Below are 23,250 nucleotides of genomic sequence, written 5' to 3' on the forward strand. Positions count from 1 at the left end.
ACTCGTGTACAGAAGCTGAATAGAAACATCTGTAATAAATAATTAATAATATAAAACTGTTGAAATAAAAATAATTTGATGTGATGTCAGTCCTTAATGCAGCATGTTAAGGCGTTGTTAACTTGTTATTTACATGAATATTATCTAATACCCGTATCGTGATTTCAATAACCATAACAAACCGCCACGTATTATCAAACCAGAGAATATTTTTTTGAAGCGTCCATAGCGTAATGAGTAATATTAAATGTCTTGCTATGGTGGCGTCGTATCGGTTCGCGGTCAAGATTTAAATCCTACAACGAATACCATTGTAGTTAATAAGTTAACAAAACTGCTGATAATGTGGATTTACCTATCCACAACAACAAAAAAAAAAACAAGAAAACTTAAGTTTCTTATAAAACAAATTTCCTGGTATTGGATATTATGAATAGCCGAAGGCGTAAAGTCTGGAATCTTTTACTTTGAGATAGAAATTGTTGTAATAGTATCCTAATTTTAAATTACCTCACGTAAACTTCTAATCTCATTTTGTGTAAGCTAATTTTAGATCTGCTATATAATCTTCGAGTACCTATATAAAATAATTTGCATTTCAAAATTATTTAACTAATATCTTCTTTTTTTTTTCAGATTTCTATCGAGCTCAGACGTTGTCGCCTGCATCATCATTTCACGATTCAAGTCAGATAAGACGAAACAATGCACCCAGTACTCTGTCAGTCTATTTATAATAAATTTACCAAAAATATCAATTGATTTTTATTGTCACGAAACAATATATAATAAGAAATACACCCACCCACATTTATTGAAGCCATTCGCATGCTACTTATCGTAATTAAGCATCAAAACCTTAATTGAAGTATCACCAGGAACTGTAGCAAGTTTCAGCTCAATTGGACAAATTTGTATGTATCACCTCGCCTATTTCTGCCGCGAGGAACTAATTCGCTCCGGTTTGAAGTCGTTGCACCATAGAACTGAGACTTATAACAATTTAGCTCCAGGTGGGCTGAGAGTTCGAAAACTATCGTTAAAGTCAAAAAACACTTATTAATTTTAGAATCTAATCGTTTATGGTAACTTTTTTTTAATTGCGTCGATGGGTGGACGAGCTCACAGCCCATCTGGTGTTAAGGGGTTACCGGAGCACATAGACATCTACAACGTAAATGCCGCCGCCCACCTTGAGATATAAATTCTAAGGTCTCAGTATAGTTACAACGGCTGCCTCCCCCTTCAAACCGAAACGCATTACTGCTTCACGGCAGAAATAGGCGGGGTGGTGGTACACTGCCCGTGCGGACTGACAAGAGGTGTAGGAGGTGTACCACCAATAAACTAGCATATAGCGCATCAAAATTTGACAAGTTGAATTTATGACGTCAGTAAAATTCGATACAAGGAAACACATATACCTATAGTATATACATATAGGCAGATATAGAAATGTTGGAGGTCTGAAGTCGTTTCGCAATTAAATAGGATGGTGGTAGGACCTCTTGTGAGTCCGCGCGGGTAGGTACCACCACCCTGCCTATTTCTACCGTGAAGCAGTAATGCGTTTCGGTTTGAAGGGTAGGGCAGCCGTTGATACTGAGATTTTAGAACTTATATCTCAAGGTGGGTGGCGCATTTAAGTTGTAGATATCTATGGGCTCCAGTAACCACTTAACACCAGGTGGGCTGTGAGCTCGTCCACCCATTTAAGCAATAAAAAAAATTAAGGCGAAAGTAAGACCAAGACCCTTCTAATACGGAAGTATGGTTTAGGAATTTAAGTGTGTAGTTGCTTGCTCCTGCTGTTAGTTGAGATAGATCGAGATTCAATACTGCATCATCTAGTGTAATAACAGTAATGTAATGTAACATTTGCAAAACAAAAATATTTCGTTGTACAGTTTGATGAGTACTTTCAATTATTTTTGTTAAGAGCAGCTATTCAGTTTAAATACGCATAATTAAAACGGCCTTAGAATTATAAGAGTACTATTGTTACTATCTCGAGTATCTCGCCGGATCTTCTCAGTGAGTCGCGAATTCAAATCGGTGGTAGATTGTGCGAAGTATTGCTCTTGCTAGGGCTAGTGTTAGCAATTTATCTCGGCAGGTTGAGCAAGTGACCCGCCTTTGAGAACTGAAATAGCCCCTTAAGCTGCCAGCGAGTAGGTCCCTATTATTATTATTATTAGGTACCTGATAATCTTAATTTATTATAAGTTATTTACTGATCATACTTTGCATTTCAATTGACATTAAAATTCAATAAGACATTTGACAAAATAAAAACACGGTTAACATCGAAATCGTCCTAAAATAATAAATTATACATACAACTTAGTGGGAAAAACTCTTTACAAATTTTCCACCACGGCGGTGCGCTGGTTCAATATTTTTGAGGGAAGTTTTGCGGGGGCGAGTATCGCTAAAGATGTAGAAAAGAGGGGAAGGCCGAGGTTAGGCTATGAGAAGTAGACGTACCTGCCAACCCGTCGCTAGCTTCTTCCAGGCTGCAGAATTCGACGCCACTGCTGGACGACGCGTAATGGCGGCGACTTGACACGGCACTCTTCTAAATTATTGTCTATAAAACTTGTATATCACTCGCGCAACGACGAATATGGTCGTCAGTAAGAGTTCGTATAATAGAGATTAATATGAGTCCATGAAAATATTTATGTGAAAAAATAAGCGGCGTGTGCGTGTACAGCGCGTGCGGTGCGGTCGGCGATAGTCTTCTTTTTTTTTTTTTTGACTTTTGCTTCTTATGTTTCTTTTTTATAAGTGGCCATGCGAGAGGTTTTATGTCTACTCTCATTAAAAAAGAACCATCCCCCCGGCCTTTAGGAGATGTAGCTCCTGAACAATGAGAGAGAAGTACATAAATGTAGCGATTATGGGTGAACTAGAGAGCGGGTGGAATCAAGGTAGTGCGGTGGTACATAATAAGTACAAGTAATAAGTATAAATGGTACTTAATGAGTGCAGGATATGAAGTATTAAGTAAAAAGAATGAAATAAAAATAAATTAAAAATAAAAATGAGAAAATAGGTTATTGGGAAGGTAAAACACAAAGTTTTACTACAGGTCGAAGATAGGTGCCGTTTTGTGTGCGCACTCTGACTACTCTAACGACCCCGTCCGAGGCAGGCATTATTTCTTCAATTATGCCCATTGGCCATTGTAAAGGCGGTGAGTTTTCTGTTTTAAGAAGGACAACAGTACCTTTAGTCACCGGATTAGATTTGGTGTTCCATTTAGCGCGCGTTTGAAGCGTGTTTAGGTACTCACGCCTCCAGCGATTCCAGAATCTCTGAACAATGTCATCGACAAGTCGTTTATTGCGAACTAAATCTACCGAATCTAAACGCGGATCAGAATAAAAGGAGTCTAGCGGTCCGAGAGTTAAAAAATGCGAAGCTGTTAAAGGTTCCGGTTCTCCGGGATGAGAATTTAATTGTACAATTAACGGACGACTATTTAAAATCATTTCGACCTGGGTAACGACGGTGAGCAAAATTTCCTGCGGTCCAGCGTAGTCAACGCCACTCCAAAAAAAAGGGTTTGACGGCTTTTCATCTTGTGCGGGAACAAATGTGAAGCGGTTGATGGGCCATATATAGACGTCATCACGAGCCCATGTGGGGTCATGAAGCCACAGCGGGTGATTCAATAATTGAGCGGGTGTGAGACCACCACTCAAGCAGTCGCTAGGATTCTGTGTACCTTCACAATGGTAGAAGTACTTGGGGTCAAGGTTGTTCTGTATTTGTGCGATGCGGTTCGCAACGAAAGTATCGAAGCGATGCGGAGACGAGTGTACCCAATGGAGGGCCACTGTCGAATCAGTAAACGCGAAAATTTCGTCTACATGACAGCGGGGAGAAACAGTGTCGATAACAAATCGAAACAGCTTCGATAATAATACTACAGCACAAAGCTCTAAGCGGGCTAAGGTAACAACCTTGAGCGGGGCGACCTTGCTCTTGGCACCAATTAAATTGACTTCATTTGGTCCGGAAGCCGGTTGTACACAAATATACACAGAAGCACCCATCGCTTTTTCAGAAGCGTCCGCAAATCCCAGTAGTATGACACGGGACTCGGGCACGATGCCTACGAAGCGAGGTATTTTAAAGTCTTGCAGAGCGGGGAGTTCACTAAGAAAGCGTTTCCATACAGCACAGATGTCACTTGGGGGCTCTGCATCCCAATCAATCTGAGCTACCCAGAGAGCTTTTATTAACAATTTAGCGTGTAAAATGACAGGGGCACAAAATCCGTTTATGTCCCACAGTTTAGCGATTGTGGAAAGCATAAGGCGCTTAGTACATTTTGCTTGCGGGTTGAATTTAATAGCAATTGAAAATTCATCCTCGACCGGTGACCAAATTAGACCTAGGAGCTTCATATTATCTTCCTTGTCGAATTCAATTTTTGAAGACAAGCGGTTGGCTTGCGGAATCGATTTTAACACCTCGGGCGAGTTGCTAACGAATTTAACTAAGTCGAAACCACCACGTTTGAATAGTTCGATTAAATCATGAGCCAACTGAATTCCATTCTCGGGCGTATCTACCGAAACTCCTAGATCATCCATATAAAGATGATCACTGGCGATTTCCGAAGCGATCGGGAAATCAGTTTCATCGCGGGCGAGACGCTTAACTGTCTTCATAGCAAGGTACGGCGAGCACCGTAGACCAAAACAAACGCGATTAAAATGATACATTTTTGCGGTATCATCTTTGTCAAATTTGTATAATATATTCAAAAAGCGGCGGTCTTCCTCACGAATGCCTATAGCCAAAAACATTTGTTTGATGTCGGCGGTTAAAGCAATCGGAAACAGTCTGAATTTTAAAATAATCGCGGTTAGGTCTGCTTGCAAATTAGGACCGGAATGTAAACAATCGTTCAATGAAACGTTTGTATCTATGCATCGTGCAGTTGCGTTCAGTACAATGCGGAGCGGTTTGTCTTCTCGGCTTATGCCGTGGTGAGGGATGACGTAATAATTCGTATCAGTAAGAGCGGGTGCGGGTGAAATGATGTTCCGTTCGAGATAGTCTCTCATCGCGGCATCGTATTCAGTTTTTAAAGCGATATTTGTCTTAAATCTGCGTTCGAGTGACGACAGACAGCGACGTGCGGTTGTAAGAGAATCGCCCAGAGCGGTAGGCGACCTCAAGAAAGGCAAAGCGGTGACGTAGCGTCCAGTTGTGTTATCGCGGTATGTATTTAAATCATAAAAATCCTCACATTCCTGTTCGGCTTTAGACAGGTGTGTTTTAGTCGGAACTGACTCCAACTCCCAGAACTTTGAGACTAAAGTTTCGATCGAGTCGTTACTCGACGATAAAAAGGCGTGATCGTTATCACAAGGCGCGGTATTACAAGGGAGCGAAGCGATCGACCCTAAGAGTATGTATCCAAATGCGGTTTCCAATAAATCAGGTTTTCCAGGCGGACCTAACAACTTTGTAGGTCTTAGGATCTGCATGAATACTTCGGCGCCAAGCAGAATGTCTATTTCAGCGGGTTTATTAAAGTGCGGGTCCGCGAGCTGTATATTATTATTACATATGTAATTAAGAGACGAAATGTCAAATTCACAACTCGGCAAGTTACTCGAAATATTTTTAAGAACGAGTGGGTTTATGCGTAAACAAAAGTTTGCATCGTACCTAGACAGTAACGTTACATCGGTAGTTCCGATTATAGTTTGAGAGCTAGTACCTATTCCATTTACGGATCGTTCTAAATTGTCGTGGAAGATACGAAGGCCTAAATGTTTACAAGCTTTGCGGGTAACAAAATGGTTTTGCGATCCATTATCTATCAAAATTCTAATTTGAGCAAGAGTTCCGTCACTTCTTTTCACATCAGCAAGAACGGTGCCAAGTAAAACATTGTTAGTTTTTCGCGTGCTATTTGAGTTAGCACTCATACTACAAAATGGAGCGTTATTATCAACAGGCTTGTTAGAAATCGAACTTGAAGACGCGGTAGATTTCTGACCAATGACTACTGGACTATGCGTATTGTTATCAGTGTGGCGGTGTAAGTACTGAGGCGGCTGCACCGGCGGCAATGCAACAGGTGATGCTTTCTCAGCGAAGCAAAGAGTCGTATGATGTAACTTTTTACAATTAGCGCATCTATTCTCAGATTTACAAGTATTTGTGTTATGTTGTAAACTTAGACAGTTGATACAAGCACGTATCTTTTTAATATAATCATAACGTTCACGTGGGGTAAGCGATTTAAATTTCGGGCAAGAATATAGGTGGTTATGATTAGAGTCATTGCACAACTGACATGCAGTGTTGTTTACGACGAATGATCGTGAGCTATTTTTATTTGCGTTGTTTTGCTTAGGCTTCGATGTACTTACGCTGTTCAGGTTGTTATTACCTGTCCGATTTAAAACTTTTATACGATCACGAACAAATGAAATTAAATCCTGATAAGTAGGTATGTCTTTATCACAATTATTCATCTCAAAAAGACGTGCGGTTTCTGTATCTAAGCGGTGTAATAAAGTGTAGGACATGACGAAGTCACATAAGTTAGGTATTTGTAAATTATTAAGAGCGAGATATGAGTTTGAAAATTGATCGACCAGATTTTCCAAATTTTCAGCAGTGACTGAAGAAATCGGTTTTAAAGAAAATATTTGATTCAGATAAGTACCTGCTAGGTTCCTTTTGTCTTCATATTTTGACACGAGTGCTTTGTAAATAGTTTCGTAATTCTCAGCGCATGGAATGAAACCGGCATAAACATTTTTAGCTTTGTTTTTTAATTTACTAGCAAGATAAAACATTTTTTCAGTGAGAGAAAGAGATGTGTTCAAATGCACAGCGTTTTTAAAAGTCGCGAAAAATAGCGGCCAATCTTTCGGGTTCCCATCGAATTCGGGAATTTCAATGCGAGCTAATTTAACACCTTGCCAACAGTCGTCATTTCTTTTGACAGACATGGTGGGTTTTGATTCTAACTGCGAACGTTTACGTTTGATACGACAATATAAATCTTCAAAAGCGAGCCACTTATTGAAGTCGGGCTTAGAATCGGAGTCTATTTTTAATATTAATTGATTTATGTCCTTGAGACATTGTTGGAAATTAATGCGGGTCTCATCGATTGTTTCTACCGAACAAAGAAAGTTTTCCAATGTTTCAGGATCATTTAAATTACTGCGAGATAAATCGTAAATACGTTGTATGTGTTCGAAATAGACTTGTCGTTGACATTCTAGAATTGTCAATTTCTGTTCAGACGAAGTCATCGTTGCGGATTGCTTAAATAAAGGTCAATGACCTGTCAAAAATAATGGAATATGATGAAATGCGGTGCGAATAAAATATCAAAATATATAATAAAGCGTGTTTATTCGCGTAATAAGCGGTGATCAGCGATGATTAAAATGTAATCCGGCTCGAAGGACCAATAATAGTGGGAAAAACTCTTTACAAATTTTCCACCACGGCGGTGCGCTGGTTCAATATTTTTGAGAGAAGTTTTGCGGGGGCGAGTATCGCTAAAGATGTAGAAAAGAGGGGAAGGCCGAGGTTAGGCTATGAGAAGTAGACGTACCTGCCAACCCGTCGCTAGCTTCTTCCAGGCTGCAGAATTCGACGCCACTGCTGGACGACGCGTAATGGCGGCGACTTGACACGGCACTCTTCTAAATTATTGTCTATAAAACTTGTATATCACTCGCGCAACGACGAATATGGTCGTCAGTAAGAGTTCGTATAATAGAGATTAATATGAGTCCATGAAAATATTTATGTGAAAAAATAAGCGGCGTGTGCGTGTACAGCGCGTGCGGTGCGGTCGGCGATAGTCTTCTTTTTTTTTTTTTTGACTTTTGCTTCTTATGTTTCTTTTTTATAAGTGGCCATGCGAGAGGTTTTATGTCTACTCTCATTAAAAAAGAACCACAACTAAAGAGTATTTTTCTCCGAAAACTCACTTTTTTATTCTGTATTTGAATTTTCAAATGATACTTAATTAATGATTTAACTCGGATGGCTTAAGTCTGGATTTGCTTCATCCTTTTCCGATGTTAAATGTAACAGTTCTGAATGCAGTTCAGTAAATGATTTCGACAGATTGGAATTATTATTAAAATTTGGTAGGTAGACTTCTTGTGAGTCCGCACGGGTTGGTACCACCACCTTGCCTGTTTCTGCCGTGAAGCAGTAATGCGTTTCGGTTTCAAGGGTGGGGCAGCCATTGTAACTATACTGAGACCTTAGAACTTATATCTCAAAGTAGGTTTGCGTTGTAGATATCTATGGGCTCCGGTAACCACTTAACACCAGATGGGCCGTAAGCTCGTCCAACCATCTAAGCAATAAAATAAATTTAAAAAAAAACAATGCAATAACAATTAAGTATTTTTTAAACGAAGACGAACAAAACCGTACGTTACTAAATAAAAAATATATAGTAAGAAAAATAATGAACATTTCAATTACTATGTGCCAGTAAAGTTTACTTTTATTACTAAACAAATTTAGCTTATTCTCTAAAGCTGTTGATTGTTCATTTCTAAGACAAAAATCAAGAGGATTAGTATTGAGTTATCTGTTTGAAGAGTCTCAGAGTTTTATATTTGCTGATAAGAGTTATGGCCTAGTCCGGGAACTTGGTGTAAAATGACAAATAATTTCTTTATTAGTTCTGTGAATGACGTGACCGCCGCCGAAGCATACGACGCGCGTGCTTACTCCATCAAACTTGATCATTCTTCTCGCATCTGAAGAACTATGTTCCTGTCCCAATAAAAAACTAGTGAAGTATTTAACATATTATGTGCCTGTGATTGCATTATAAGAAGTGATTCAATTTGAAGAAACATGGCGAAAAGTAAGTTTTACTTTAATTCTTAATTATTTTTTAAATTAATTCTCATTTAAAATATGAAGCAATAGCTGGTCAGGAATAATAAATATATTATTTAACGTTAATATGTTGCATCAGAATCTATTTTCCAAACAAAGCACTCACGCCAAAATACAATATTAGACAGAGGTACGGAATACTCACTCGTAATTAAAAATTCTAATTCTAATTTATTTGAATGACTTCTTGTATTTAAATCAACTGTTTAAAAGACGATAACGCAGCTGTTTACTTAAATAACCTATAAGGTTTCCGCTTACTAAGGCTTCTCGTAATATCAACTGGTTTTGTGGTGTTTACCCTTAGTGCACTTGACTTCTAAAATTAGAATTTCACTATTATTAAAGTAGAAAATAATTATAAATATAAATTAGTAAATCTGAAATGAACCAATTCTTGATTTAAAGGGATTACTGGTGCCTATATCGTGAATAATACCATACACCTTAAGACATGATGGCCAACTACAATCGGCTTCTTATTAATCCTGAAAATGGTCCAGTTTTATTTGACGAATCGTAATAACAAAAAACAAAACGTAAACTCAATTTAACAATCAATCAGACAAATAATTGAATTTGCAACAAAGTATTGACATATATTTTTAAATACACAGTTTGAAAAAATGTTAGGAACAATATGCAATCGTACAAAAATAAAGTGTCAACGTTATGGAGTGCAATCGAGAATTCAACTTTGCACTTTCGATGTGACGTCTATGGTTTCCAGTTATTTAGCAATAAACCTGCCAAGAGATCCTCTGTGTACCATGAGTTTAAAAAATTTTAGAGCCTAAATAAAGGGCAACAGAATCCTACACTAAAACAAATCTAAAAAGCCTGTCATCATGATCAGTACACTATCCCGACTAACTCTAAATACTGTATCTTATCTATACCAGTACCAGTTCCTTCCTTCTTCTACTTCTTCTTTGCAATCAACAATCTTGTAATTTTCTGTCCCAAAAAAGTCGGTATACCCTTTTAGAGCCTGGTGAGCGTATTCGCTATTGAGACTCTCGCTTTGTGATGCAAGCTAATCCGAAGCATTCGTTTCGTGATAATCATGAGTTCTAGGAAGCATATGTGTATATATATAAAACAAAAAACGCGCTTGTGTGCCAGACTACAATAATTGATTCCATTATACCAAATAATTCTCAAGCTATTTATAGTCGCCGTATTGTTTAGCGTTGCGTGTGCCTCATAAATACCTTCAACGACAATTCTCCGTGACCCAGCTTGAACTCAATGACAATGATCTGTGTCATTTTTTATTAATGAAAAAAAAACGTATTCTGATTACTTCTTTGAAGCGTGGATTAGTAACAGTCGGCTTTAACGTGCCGTCATTTTAAATTAGACAAAAAAATATTTGTTTCAATTTATAAATTATTGATTTAAAAACCGAATGAAATAATAATAGAACATAAACAAACAATCTTATATACCAATATTATAAATCTGAAGAGTTTGTTTGAACGAGCTAATCTCAGGAGCTACTGGTCCGATTAGAAAAACTATTTCAGTGTTAGATAGCCCATTGATTGAGGAAGGCTATAGGCTATATAACATTACGCTTAGATAAGAACACCGATAAAGATTGTTTCAAAATCGGGGTTTTTTTCGGAACGAAGTTCCTTATAGGACGATGCGGAGGGGGTACCCCTCCGGGGTAGCCGGGAATGAACGTCCGTAACGTAAGATTTTTTCTATTTATTCCTGAATCGCGGTGACGAAATGTTACACAGTTGATAGACGTTCTCGTATTTCTCTAGCTAAATTATACTTAGCTGGCGTTGGGGATACCGTGATCATGCAGGCGGTTACCCCAAGGCGAAGCTGCTCCATTGACTAGCGGAGTGGTTGACCCTTGCGATTATTTTTATTTTTATCAATAAAAAAATCATAATAAAAAATGTATATCCGAATAATTATTTTCTTTATACCTCGCCTCGAACAGAACTTAAATTAATATTTTCATAATAAGGAACTTCTTTCCTATCCGGTGTCCCACGACGCCATACATCTTTTTTTTTTGAGAGCTTCCGCTGCGTGCGCTTCGGAAACGGTAAAATTTCCACTAAAATAACGTACGACAGTATTGTTCCCCCTTAAAAGTTTAAAAAAAAAGTCTGCGATAGCATATGTATATATTTAAAGGTTGACTCACTATAACCTTTTTTAAGCTAACCAAATTTGTTCTAAAATAAATCATTATTTGTGAAGGTGTTTTTATAAAGATGATATTAATCCCTATTCAAATAAATACGTTATTCATTACAAGTATTTAATTTTAAACAAATTTACCCACACTTGATTTTAATGAGTATATCGCTATGAGTATTTTAATGAGTATGAGAAGATATCGCAGTTTTAAAATAACATCGCAGCAAAATAATGATAAAGCGCGTAATATGTACAAGGCGCCACAATTCGGGAAGTCTACCCTTTCGGACAAAAAATAGAAAAGAGAATTAATCGGTTCAAACATTCTCGAGAAATCGGTGAACATACATAGAAAAAAATGGTGGTCGAATTGATAGCCTCCTTTTTTGAAGTCGATTAAAAACGGTGATTTTGGTACCTTAAATAGCTCCTTTATTATTCAAAAATATTTTCATTTTCTACGTAAATTAAGTCGCGGGTAAAATTTTGCGTTATGCCAAAGTAACTATTCCACGCGGACGAAGTCACGGGCAAAAGCTAGTACAAGTATAAAATTATAGTATAAAATTGTTTTTGTAGTTACAAATATACAAAGTCCAAAGTTATTCACAATATGATGCTGTGCTTTGATCAAAACGCGTGCATGATGCATTTGTAGCCGTTGTTAATAAACGTCCGCGATAGCATTTAAATAAAACGTAATCTAGATTTATGCAGTATATTCTAGTTCATTAACTAAAGCTGAAACATTTGAATCCTTTCGTTTGGAGACAGACAGATTAAGCATTGTTTTAATTTTTAAGAGATTTTATGACCTGGTAACTGAGACCTTTAAGTCATGTCTTATTTTAATTTATATTATTCATATTTTTGTGAAAAATGATATTGAGGAGTGAAATGAAATGAAGATGATTAATTTGAGACACTAATCAACTGAGATGAAATTAAATGAAATGAATTGAGATGCTAAGGGATGAAATAAAATCTCAGTAAAATGGTAGTCATTTACTAAGATTTTTTGGAGTTTACTCCTTTAGAATCGATTTACATATATAGGCCCGGGGTATGAAAATTATGGGGACCAAAATCGTACTAGCATGTCACACGAAATGCGTTATGCGCATTTCGTGTGACATGCTAGTACATGCGCCGGCAGTCCGCCACAAAGCCTCGTACTGATCGCGCGTTTCTCTCATTATTGTATTTTCATATATTTGTTAGTCGTTTGTTTTGTGTCTCGTTAATTTGTTAATAATCTGTAGTGTATCGTGTTGTCGTAATATAGAACTATTTCTCGTATTGTTTCGTTTAATTTTTTATATCCAGTAAACTCCAGTCGTGCGTCGGAGCGGACACACACACTTTTTTATTTTTTCAGTGGACTCTTTGGAGGATCCCGAGAAGTTACGTCCAGCAGCTTTGTTTCATTTTCCCACATTTGTGCACTTTCACAGATATTAAACAGTTAATAAACCACCATTATTACACATTTAAACCCGAAGAAACACTAAATAGACAAAATAAAACAAATCACACAACTTCACTCCTCACGTTCCCGCCAAAAAGTCAGCATTGTTTTAAATAATCTAGGTATGGAAAGATTAGAAGTATTTTTATTGGTATTAATACTTCAGAAAACATCAAAGACATGTAGTAGTTCAAAACTCCTTACAAAATAAAATAAAAAAATTATTCGTTTTCTATCAGGCGTCGCGGTTTGATGGTTCCTACTTTTCTATCCGGATGGTTTGGAATTTAATGGAAATAATTACTTTTTGAGACAAGAATAAATAGGTCTTGCAAACATTAATATTATTATTGATTTCACTTTAACCATGAATCAGACCTGAAATCAGTTTTGCAGTGTACTAGGCTGCACTAAAAGTATCGGGAATGGAATATTTCCACTGTTCCTGTCATATTAAAATCTTTTTAATTGAAAACTCCTTGGGTTTAAAAATCGAATACCATTTATTTATTTAAAAAAAGATTCTCGTTCTTGTCACGAGGTTTTGTCAAACTTGTTTAGTCGTTGAGAAAATGGAATTGACTCGAGAAAATTCAAGAGCGATGATTTATTATGACTTTCGAAGTGGTTTAACACAAAAACAGTGTGTTGACCGGATGATTTCTGCATTTGGTGATGAAGCCCCATCCAAAACCACAATTTATCGCTGGTTTGCGGAGTTTCAATGTGGACGTGTCAAGCTCAGTGATGATCCCCGTCAAGATCGTCCAAAAACTGCAGTCACCCAAGAAAACGTTGATGCTGTGCGTAAGCTGATTGAGGAAGATCGACATGTGACATACCGCGAAATTCAGGCAACTTTAGACATTGGCATGAGTCAAATACAAATAATCTTGCATGAACAATTAGGTGTAAAAAAGTTGTTTTCCCGATGGATACCGCATTCGCTCTGTGAAGAGCAAAAAGCGGCTCGCGTTACTTGGTGCGTCAGAACTCTCGAAAGATTCCACGCAGGATCCTCAAATGCTGTATACTACATTGTATCAGGTGACGAATCCTGGATATACGCGTACGAACCCGAAACAAAAAACCAGTCACGAGTTTGGGTGTTCGAAAATGAGTTAAAGCCAACAAAAATTGTTCGTTCACGGAGTGTTGCAAAAAAAAATGGTGGCCACGTTTGTCTCTAAAACCGGCTATGTTACGACTATTCCTCTTGAAGGACAAAGAACGGTTAATGCAGAATGGTATGCTAGCATTTGTTTGCCACAGCTCGTTTCTGAACTCCGTAAAGAGAACTGCAACCGCCGCATCATCCTCCATCACGACAATGCGAGTTCTCACACCGCGCACAGAACAAAAGAGTTTTTAGAGCAAGAAAACATAGAATTACTAGACCATCCGCCGTACAGCCCCGACCTAAGCCCTAATGATTTCTATACTTTCCCTAAAATAAAGAATAAATTGCGTGGACAGAGATTTTCATCACCTGAAGAAGCTGTGGACGCCTACAAAACGGCCATTTTGGAGACCCCAACTTCCGAATGGAATGGTTGCTTCAATGATTGGTTCCATCGTATGGAAAAATGTGTCAAATTTCGCGTAGAATACTTCGAAAAGCCATAAATACATTTTTAAATAGTAATGTTGTGTCACTTCGTTAGTTCCCGAAATTTTCAGTGCCGCCCTCGTAATATATTTCGATTTTCGATATTCTGCTATAGTTTAGCTTATATAAACTTATATATATAAGCTTATATACATAAACCATGAACTTACAATACACAAGATTATAAGTTTGCTAAAATAACAATAACAGTAATAAAATAAATAAATAAAGTAAAAACATAACATCGGTCGATGTCTAAGAATCCTTAGTAGGTAAAGACAGGTCCTTGAATTTCGTAACAGAACCTAGATCCCGACCCGTTTCTATAATGGATCCCCGACGTGTCACAAATCCTTGTTTCTCTCCAAAAAATATTCACCACGAGTCCTGAAGTTATCTCGAGGACTAAAAATCATTAAAGAACTTTTCAAGATAAAAGGCACTCAATCAAGAATACAAGTAACACTGAAAAAAAAATGTTTTTCTTTGTATTCGATTGCACTTGCGATAAAGTAATTGAGTAGATACATTTGTTTTTTGTTACATTATTCTTTTATCCTTTTTCATAATATGATGATCTCACCTCGCAACTCTCTTCTATCTCAGCTTTTCTGTCACAAGTGCTACCTTTAGTATTCTCATTGTTGATGTAGTTGATTTTAGTTATACATCCAATCTACAAATTTCAGTCACATACAGGCAATCTTCTTTCATTCAATCCTACGAAGTCTTGGTCATTTGGCTACCGAAATAAAGTTTAGCAAAAGTACTTAAATTTACATTACAATTAGTAGTACCTTTCAGACGTTTTTTTTTTTTTTTTTTTTTTATGATTGAAACTTTACTGGTGGCCCGAAGGCCTTTCCAGTTTCACCAGGACAGGTGGGCGAGCAAAGGCTCAGCCAAGAGGGGTGGGATTTGCTAACAACTGCCCGAGCGCCTCCGAAGGAGACCTAACAACTCAAGAGCAATTGTTTCGCGAATGAATCTACTACCGGATCGGAATCGCGACCCGCTGAGAAGATCCGGCGAGAAACTCAGCGGGCTGATGCATGGGTTAGGTTGCACGTCGACCTCTTTGTCGAGTTCGACGAGTACGGTTACCGGGGTCCCTAAGCCTGCCCCTAGTATTAGAGCTGAAGGCATCTAATGCAAAGGTTATTGGATCTGATGGATCCGTAAGGACGTGTCTAGGGCGTCGACGGTGACTGGCTCCTGCATGATCAGGATTCGGGGAGTAGTCAGCGGCGGCAACGATAAGGCGATTATCATGACGCATAGCCTTACCTTTCAGACGTATTTTTGCCTATTATGAAATTATAAAATAAATTATTGCCTCAGTATTCGTTCTACGTGTTGGGGAAAACCTTTAAAAAAGGACAGTACTCTAGCTTTGTCCAAGTCCAAGAGTGACTGTGACCTTTTTCTATCATCTTCATCACATATTCTATTATCGCGGGTCATCAATAATTCTTCGATCCAAAGATAGTTGATAACAATAAAAAAGTTTGGCAAACAAACAAAACAATTGCTAACTCAGTGGCGTTTCGCTGTTTTATTTCAAAATAATATAAATGTTATATTACTTTCACTTTTGAAATAATATGTTATTTGAGCGTTATTTCATCCTTACGCTAACAATAGATAATTCAGATTTTTTTATTAGCATAGATCGAGACACGGTGTCATAAACTGCCTAAAAATCAACTATTGGAGCTTGTAGGGATACCATAACGTAAGTTTAATTAAGTCAAAACTTCAACTTTAATGGAACAACGGCTGTCTGGCTGACAGGGCCGAATGATTTATTCGAAATGCAAACAGGATAACGTACGCGGTGCTATCATTTGATCACATCACTGAATTCCTAACAAGAGCACTCTAAAACTGTCAAGTGCATTACGAGTATATTTGTTTTTAAACGATTCGCCTTAATCGACAAAAGGCTCTGTGAATTTCACGTTCATTTCATCAATTTGTGAAAATAAAAACGTGAGAATTTAAAGAACCCGTCCCTAATAACAGAATAAAAAGATAACAAGAACAAATAAGATTAATTCTAATCCGGACTGAAAAATGTATACAGAAATTAATCCATACATGATAACCAAATCTTAAATGGCCTTAATACTATTTGGTTACAATTAAACCGTAATTCATGTAACTGAAGGTTAATCATCATCAATTAAACATAGGTTGCTCATAAAGAGATTATTCTCTCTTGACTTTACACAGTTGTTAAAAAAATATCATAACAATCTGTTTATCAGATTTTAGTTTTATACCCCGTCGAATTTGTCATTTTAGTTAAAATATAATTTGCAGTCGATGTCTGGGTGACTTTTTTTATCTATTAAATGTTTGTTTCTGGTACCCAGACAACACAGTATTAGCTTATAGCCGTTAAATGTACAAAATCTAAGCGAATTTAAGGATCCTTTTGACCAAGCAACCTCGAGAGTTATGGATATGAGACGTCATACGTTACAATTTTTCGCTAATATAATGAGAGATTTTGTAAATATTTTTTCTTTAATTCTACACAATAAAAACTTATAGGGGCCATAATTTAGATGAATAATTTAGACAGTTTTTTTTTCTTTTAGTAAAATGAAATTATTGGCCTTTATTTCGATTGAAAAATATTGTTATTTATGAGAAATAATATACTGAAAAAATGTTTCTTTAGTTTTGTTTATTGGTTCTCCCATTGGCAAAGTAAATGTAGCTTATACAGCCAAACTTTATTAACAGGGCTCAAGTCCATGTTCCATTCTCTATTATGAAAAGTGAAATGTAAGTAATTATGGCAGTGAAATTAAAAAAGGATTTTTAGAATGAACCTAAGAATCCATGTCCTATGATTTACTTTCATTTTCCCACGCTTGGGCAGTATCAAAAATGCTAAATGGCTAATAAGCAACCTGGAGAAACATTAAATTAACAAAATAACATTATTCACACAACTTAATATTGCGTTCCAGCTAAGGAATTGTTTCTACATCCATATAAATCATGATCATGATTAGAAAATCTGTGGGACCCACCCGCCTATGATATTTTAAATTTATCGATATGATTTTACAAAATATAAAATTAATTTACCCTGATCCAATATCCAGTAATCCAATAAATGGTATGAGGGAATTTATTTTAATATTTTGCTCCACATTATAATTTACAATTTTACCTTAGTCTAAGAACTCAATAGAATTTTAAAAATGTAGTTTTAAATCAATTAACTCTCAGGATTGAAACAATACAGTTTGATATGGCCTATTTGTCCCGCAGTACAATCCTGACAATAAAAGCAGAATACCAGTTATTACAATGCCGCTGTAGTGAATTTCTTAAAGTGGGTGACATCATTCACATATCTTTAAATTAATACGTGAAGGAAAAACTTTGTATCCCTTTTTACGAAAATCGGCCGGGCGGAGGAGTATGAAATTTCCCACACTTATAGAGAATATAGAGAAGGAGTGCCGAATGCTAATATTTTTTTTAATTATGCCTAAAAATACATTAAATCAATAAAAAAAACATTATACACACTACCATGTAATTGACACATATACTCATGCATACTATTTATTTATTGTCAAACTTTTGTTCTTGACGTCTGTGGTCAATATGAGAATAGATTAAATATTGTTTGTCTTTATTAATATTTTTCTATATTGGCGAAATTTGTGATTAAAGAAGTATAAAAGTATTTAACAATAAAATCATAATAGTGTACAAACTTATATTTTAATTAATTATAGTCGAATTTCGACTACCAAGGCATCACTAGTAATCTATAGTAATATTATAAATATGAATATGTACTTGATTATTCTGCTTTCACATTGAAACGAAGCATTGGATTTTTCAGGTCCTCAAGTCTTTCAGTCAGGTTTTCAGCTCTGATGAAGTTATTAAATGTTTCTTTCCAGCCTCGTTTCACAGTTAAAAAGTTAAATTCTTCACTAAACCGGATAATACCTACGTTGTATCATCTGAGTAATTGAGTTTCTCTTTTATAGAGTTTTAAGAACAAACTTGGTTATTCTGCTTTTTAAATTTTGTTCAATGATCATTAAAATTTCAAATCAAAAATTTTAATACGCTTTTATTAGCTTCATATGTTTGTTAGTGTTACGCGCTGGGTATCGGGATAAATAAAACTTCCACCGAAGTACAAATTAAAACTCTATTTAACACTTAGAACACTTACAAAACACTTTACAATTCGTAATTAACTTCTGCTTCGCTTCAGATGATCCGTTCGCTGTTTCGCTTTTGGTAGATCCGATTATTAACTGCCTTCATGTCATGTTTCCAACGCTTTTATAGTCGATTCGACAACTCTACAACTATCGAGAACATTTTCGGTAAAACCAGTCTCTTCGATATGGGTTTCCGCTATTTCATAATAGATAGATAGTGTTGCTAGTTCTTTTAATATTCGTATCTGTTATTCCACGATAAATGACGTTACTCTTACCGATGTAACATTAGTATGTATGTATGTATGTAACGGAAACTTTAAACATGATTTTGACACCCTACAAAATGTCGAATTAACTCGGAATTTATAATACTTATGAAGTACTGAATAGGAACCTTAATTTTTTTTTCTTTTTCAAGCCTTAGCGTTTAGCTTTTGGACAGCTTCGCGAGGATTTTTTTTTTATTGCTTGATTTATATATTTTTTTATTGAGGATCTCACACGAGTGCGTTATATTCAATATTATTTTGCAAATATTCATATATTTTTACGAATCTAGTTAGCAGATTGGTAGTAAACCACAGGGACTCACAGCTCTGTAAGTTTGGGGCATTAGAACAAAATCTAATTTAAATCAGAAAAAATAATGACTAACTCTTAAGCCCTTTAGCCAAAATGCATGATTGCTTTGGGGCAGAAATATTATATTTTGAAAGGTGGTACCTATATGGGTCGACGACACCAAAACTAATCAAGTAAGTAAAAATTAAAGAGTGTAGCTGAGAAATTCAACTATAAAAATAAAATACGGGTTATATCGTAAGGATGATACTTCTCTTCTGTTAGGTCCTTGTCTAAGTCGTCCCGCGTAAGCCCGTCATCTAAATTAGTATGACTTCTGAATTGTAACATCTCGATTGTTATAATAATAATTATATCACAAAATAACTTACCTAATCACAGGATGAACAAATTCACGAGTCACAATATACTTCATTCTTTCTTCCTTCTTCGGTCATAAGACTCGTGACGGATAACGTTATTTACACACGTTGACCATGCGGGCGTAAAATCACATGACATTTAATAAAACTTGTATCTTAGTACATAAAGATTAAAATTGTTTGCCACGCTTCGCTACTTTAGTGGGTGGTCTCACTGAAAATATTACATATGTACATTACTATCTCTTTGTCTGCTTTACAATCGTTGTTAGCGAAGTTCTATTACAAATAACACCTCAAAATCAAATATTTGTGTGGTGCTCTTCTTATTCTCACGAACGACTGCCACAACAACGATTTTTATTAATCTAATTACACTGGTACACTTCACGTGCCTTCGTTTCTCGAGAGGAATTACGTGGATTATCGTTAATCCATTATTTACACACAAATATGCTAATACGGATACCGTGAAGTGACGCAGCATTTAGAAATATACGAGTCCTATCCGCACATGACAAGTGAGGATTACTAATTCATTTATTTCTGTTTTGATATTAACATTGTTGAAATAAATATTCATAAAACTATAAACATTAAGTTACTGTTCTAAGATGTCTTCAGAACACATCGTTTTACACCAAAGTGACAACATTAATTGTTTTATATACATTTTACTAAGGATTACGAGGTTGAAGTTGCATCATCTATTCTACGAGCAAGCCACATTGCTCGTAGAATAGATGGTGTAGTTTAGTAGTGTTTAAAGTACTAGCAACGATAAAAATCGGACCGTCGACGCTCAATAGGCAATCTTCCTTGTGTATTAAATTTTAATAATACTGAAACGCCAAAATGCATTCAATTTAATCTCAGTTTTTTTTTAATTTAAATTGAATCTCGTGTAACATATTTGTTGTATGTCAAATTAAACACTACCGATTAACAAAAGAATCCTGAGAAGAATCGGCGAAATCAACTCATTTACGTTAATTTTCACACAGAAAAAGCTAGTAGTAGGTCTTTGGTTTAAGATAAAATAAGTCTTAACTATATCGTTGTTTTTATCAAAATTTAACGACTTTCGATCTTAAGGTCGAAATATTTAAATCAAAATTATTGGATCCGGCTATCTTACCAGAATAAATGTTTACCCCTTTTTTCGTATCTAATCAATGTTTGCGTGTTTGCGCATATATCTTAACTAAATTGCACATTTCCCGTGATGAATTAAAGATATTTGACAAACCTATTATGATTCTTGTAATTACGGTTGTCGCGTAGAAAATTAAAACACGCATACAAGACCTGATTAATTTCCGATTTATGACTATAATCATACCACAAAAAATGATTTGGGTCTCGAATCCGTCAACCAAGACATAAAGTCCGCATCGGAACGGTACTTTGAGACAACGAAGCTCCAAAACAACCCTTTTATCGCAGCCACCGCTAGTCACACATTTTTTTATTGCCCTTATAGGCAGACGAACACACGACCCACCTAATGGTGAGTGGTTACCGTCACCCATGGACTTCAGCAATGCCAGGGGCAGAGCCAAGCCGCTGCCTACCGCCTTTTCATCTGACTCACAGGAGCCAGTCACTGTCGACGAACTAGACACGTAAGTCCTTACGGATCTACCCAATCTATCCTAATTATTATTAAACGCTTCTAGTTCTAGCACTAGGAGTAGGCATAACACAGGTCAGCGTACTCGGCGAACTAGAGAACGTGAGACTTGGACTGATGAGATCAAACTCCTACTCGCCAAAAGTATCCGTACCTGGGACCTAAAAAGGATGATAGATATAATATCAGAAAAAATATCGAAACTGAAGGACCGCTGGCTGAGCCCAATACAATTGGCGAGACCATGTTACATCGTCTACGCTGAATTAACAGTGTTGAATAGATCGGAGAGTAGTGGAGCTTTATAATATGATTCACTTTATTATCGCGCGTAGACTAAAAAACGGGTATAAGATTGAGAAAAATAGAAAGAACTCGTTGCTCGTTTCAGAGTTAAAAATCCGGCTTTAGCCAGAGAAATTAGGAAGCATTTAAAATAAAAGTCATAATTATTAAGATTATGGATTGAATTCTGAGATTCACTAAATAAAATTGAGACGTTTCCTCTTTCGTCGTTATTTTTCTTTATGTTATGTTTATTTAAACCACTCAGATGAAAAGTCTTCTTACTGAAACGTAAAATACTACAAACGATCAATTCCAAAAAAAATCAAACCTTTTTAATCTCGTTAGTTGTCCTTCATTAACTAAAGTTACGGATTCTGCCAATAGCATTAGTAGAATTGCTTAAAGCAAGATTCCTTATTATCCACAAATAATTAATCATTTTGAGCAATCTTAATGTAATTTACTGTCGCTAGAAACCAGCCAATTTGGTATGCTTTTCAAAAAACAACATTTTTTAAAAACAATGGGTTTATTAAAAACAATTGGTTTAATGAATTACGTAGTTAGACATTACGCATATTTATTTCAATCAATAAAATAAACGATTTTTTGGTGTATCAGCCAGGATTGAGAGCAGATGCTTTCCCATTACGTTATTTTTGTTATGGATCTTGTAAAGTTTAGTCTTTTGTCAGATAATAAAAATAACCGTCAAAGCGCCTCACGTAACAATATAGAAAATTGGCCATGTCCGTAAGTACTCCGACCGAGGGAAATGGTGGTCGCGTCGTGGTCGGCCGCCGGTCCGGCGTCTGTGACACGGCCGGTTGGATGTAATATGCTCTGCGTCAACCCTGTCCCGCAGTCTCAATAGCCCTGATTGGGCTCCGGTCCGGTCTGGGGTAGGGCGCTGGCTGTGAGCGGCAGGAGTTTTTAGTGAGGTTCAATTCCCAGATGCCCCACCTGCCGCGCGGGTAGGGATATGGAGAATTTCTCCTGTGGAAAAAAATAATCCGTAAGTACTAGAGCTGGAATTTAAGTTGTCAACCGAGATTTGAAATATCTCCCTACAAACATATTAAAATTCCAGAAACACAAAAAAAATATGAATTTCTTTGTTGGACGTCTTGTGAGTCCGCATGGGTAAGTACTACCACCCTGCCTATTTCTGACGTGAAGCAGTAATGCCTTTTGATTTGAATTGGGCAGCCGTGGTACTGCAAAAACTGAGATCTCAAGGTAGGTGGCGGCATTTACGTTGTAGCTGTCTATGGGCTCCGGTAAACACTTAACACCAGATGGGCCGTGAGCTCGTCCACCCACATAGGCAATAAATAAAAATTACATTGCAAATATACATATAAATTCTATTCGGCGGCTAAAACACAAATTATGCTTTAACATGCAAACCTACAATTATTATTATAACACGAGCTTTCTAGAGAATCCAGCTCTAGTTATAATACTTTTTAGAGTGCTGGGGGACGCGTTGTAAGTTTTCACCGCCCTGCCCATTTCTATTTGGTATTAATGATGTCAGTTGATTTAATGTTTATTTTTTTATTGCTTGCAGCCCACCTGGTGTTAAGTGGTTACTGGAGCCCATAGATATCTACAACGTAAATACGCCACCCACCTTGAGATATAAGTTCTAAGGTCTCAAGTATAATTACAACGGCTGCCCCACCCTTCAAACCGAAACGCATTACTGCTTCACGGCAGAAACAGGCTGGGTGGTGGGTAACTACCCGTGTGGACTCACAAGAGGTGTAGGAGGTGTACCACCAATAAACTAGCATATAACGCATAAAAATTGGACAAGTTGAATTTATGACGTCAGTAAAATTCGATACAAGGAAACACATATAGTATATACATATAGGCAGATATAGAAATCTTGGCGGTCTGAAGTCGTTTCGCAATTAAATAGGATGGCGAAAGTAAGACCAAGACCCTACCACCAGCAATTACGCAAATTATAATTTTGCAGGTGTAATTTT

General features: G+C 36.6%; 2 protein-coding genes across 9 annotated transcripts in view; both read left to right on the forward strand.

The window, feature by feature from the left end:
* LOC114251788 (sodium/hydrogen exchanger 9B2) overlaps positions 1-754 on the forward strand; it is a 31,129-nt gene extending 30,375 nt beyond the window's left edge. For all 8 annotated transcript variants that reach the window (XM_028186176.2, XM_089740263.1, XM_089740264.1 and 5 more), the window contains exon 11: positions 637-754. In XM_028186176.2, the coding sequence (XP_028041977.2) occupies positions 637-737 (101 nt within the window). In that variant the 3' untranslated portion in view covers positions 738-754. The remainder of the gene's footprint in view (positions 1-636) is intronic.
* Positions 755-2,044: 1,290 nt separating this feature from the next.
* LOC114251785 (sodium/hydrogen exchanger 9B2) overlaps positions 2,045-23,250 on the forward strand; it is a 52,915-nt gene continuing 31,709 nt past the window's right edge. Inside the window, exons 1-2 of the mRNA XM_089727026.1 lie at positions 2,045-2,198; positions 8,703-8,890. Coding sequence (XP_089583152.1) covers positions 8,881-8,890 — 10 coding nt within the window. The 5' untranslated portion in view covers positions 2,045-2,198; positions 8,703-8,880. The remainder of the gene's footprint in view (positions 2,199-8,702; positions 8,891-23,250) is intronic.

Source organism: Bombyx mandarina, chromosome 04, assembly GCF_030267445.1.
Source record: "Bombyx mandarina strain Sakado chromosome 04, ASM3026744v2".
Taxonomy (NCBI): Eukaryota; Metazoa; Arthropoda; class Insecta; order Lepidoptera; family Bombycidae; genus Bombyx; species Bombyx mandarina.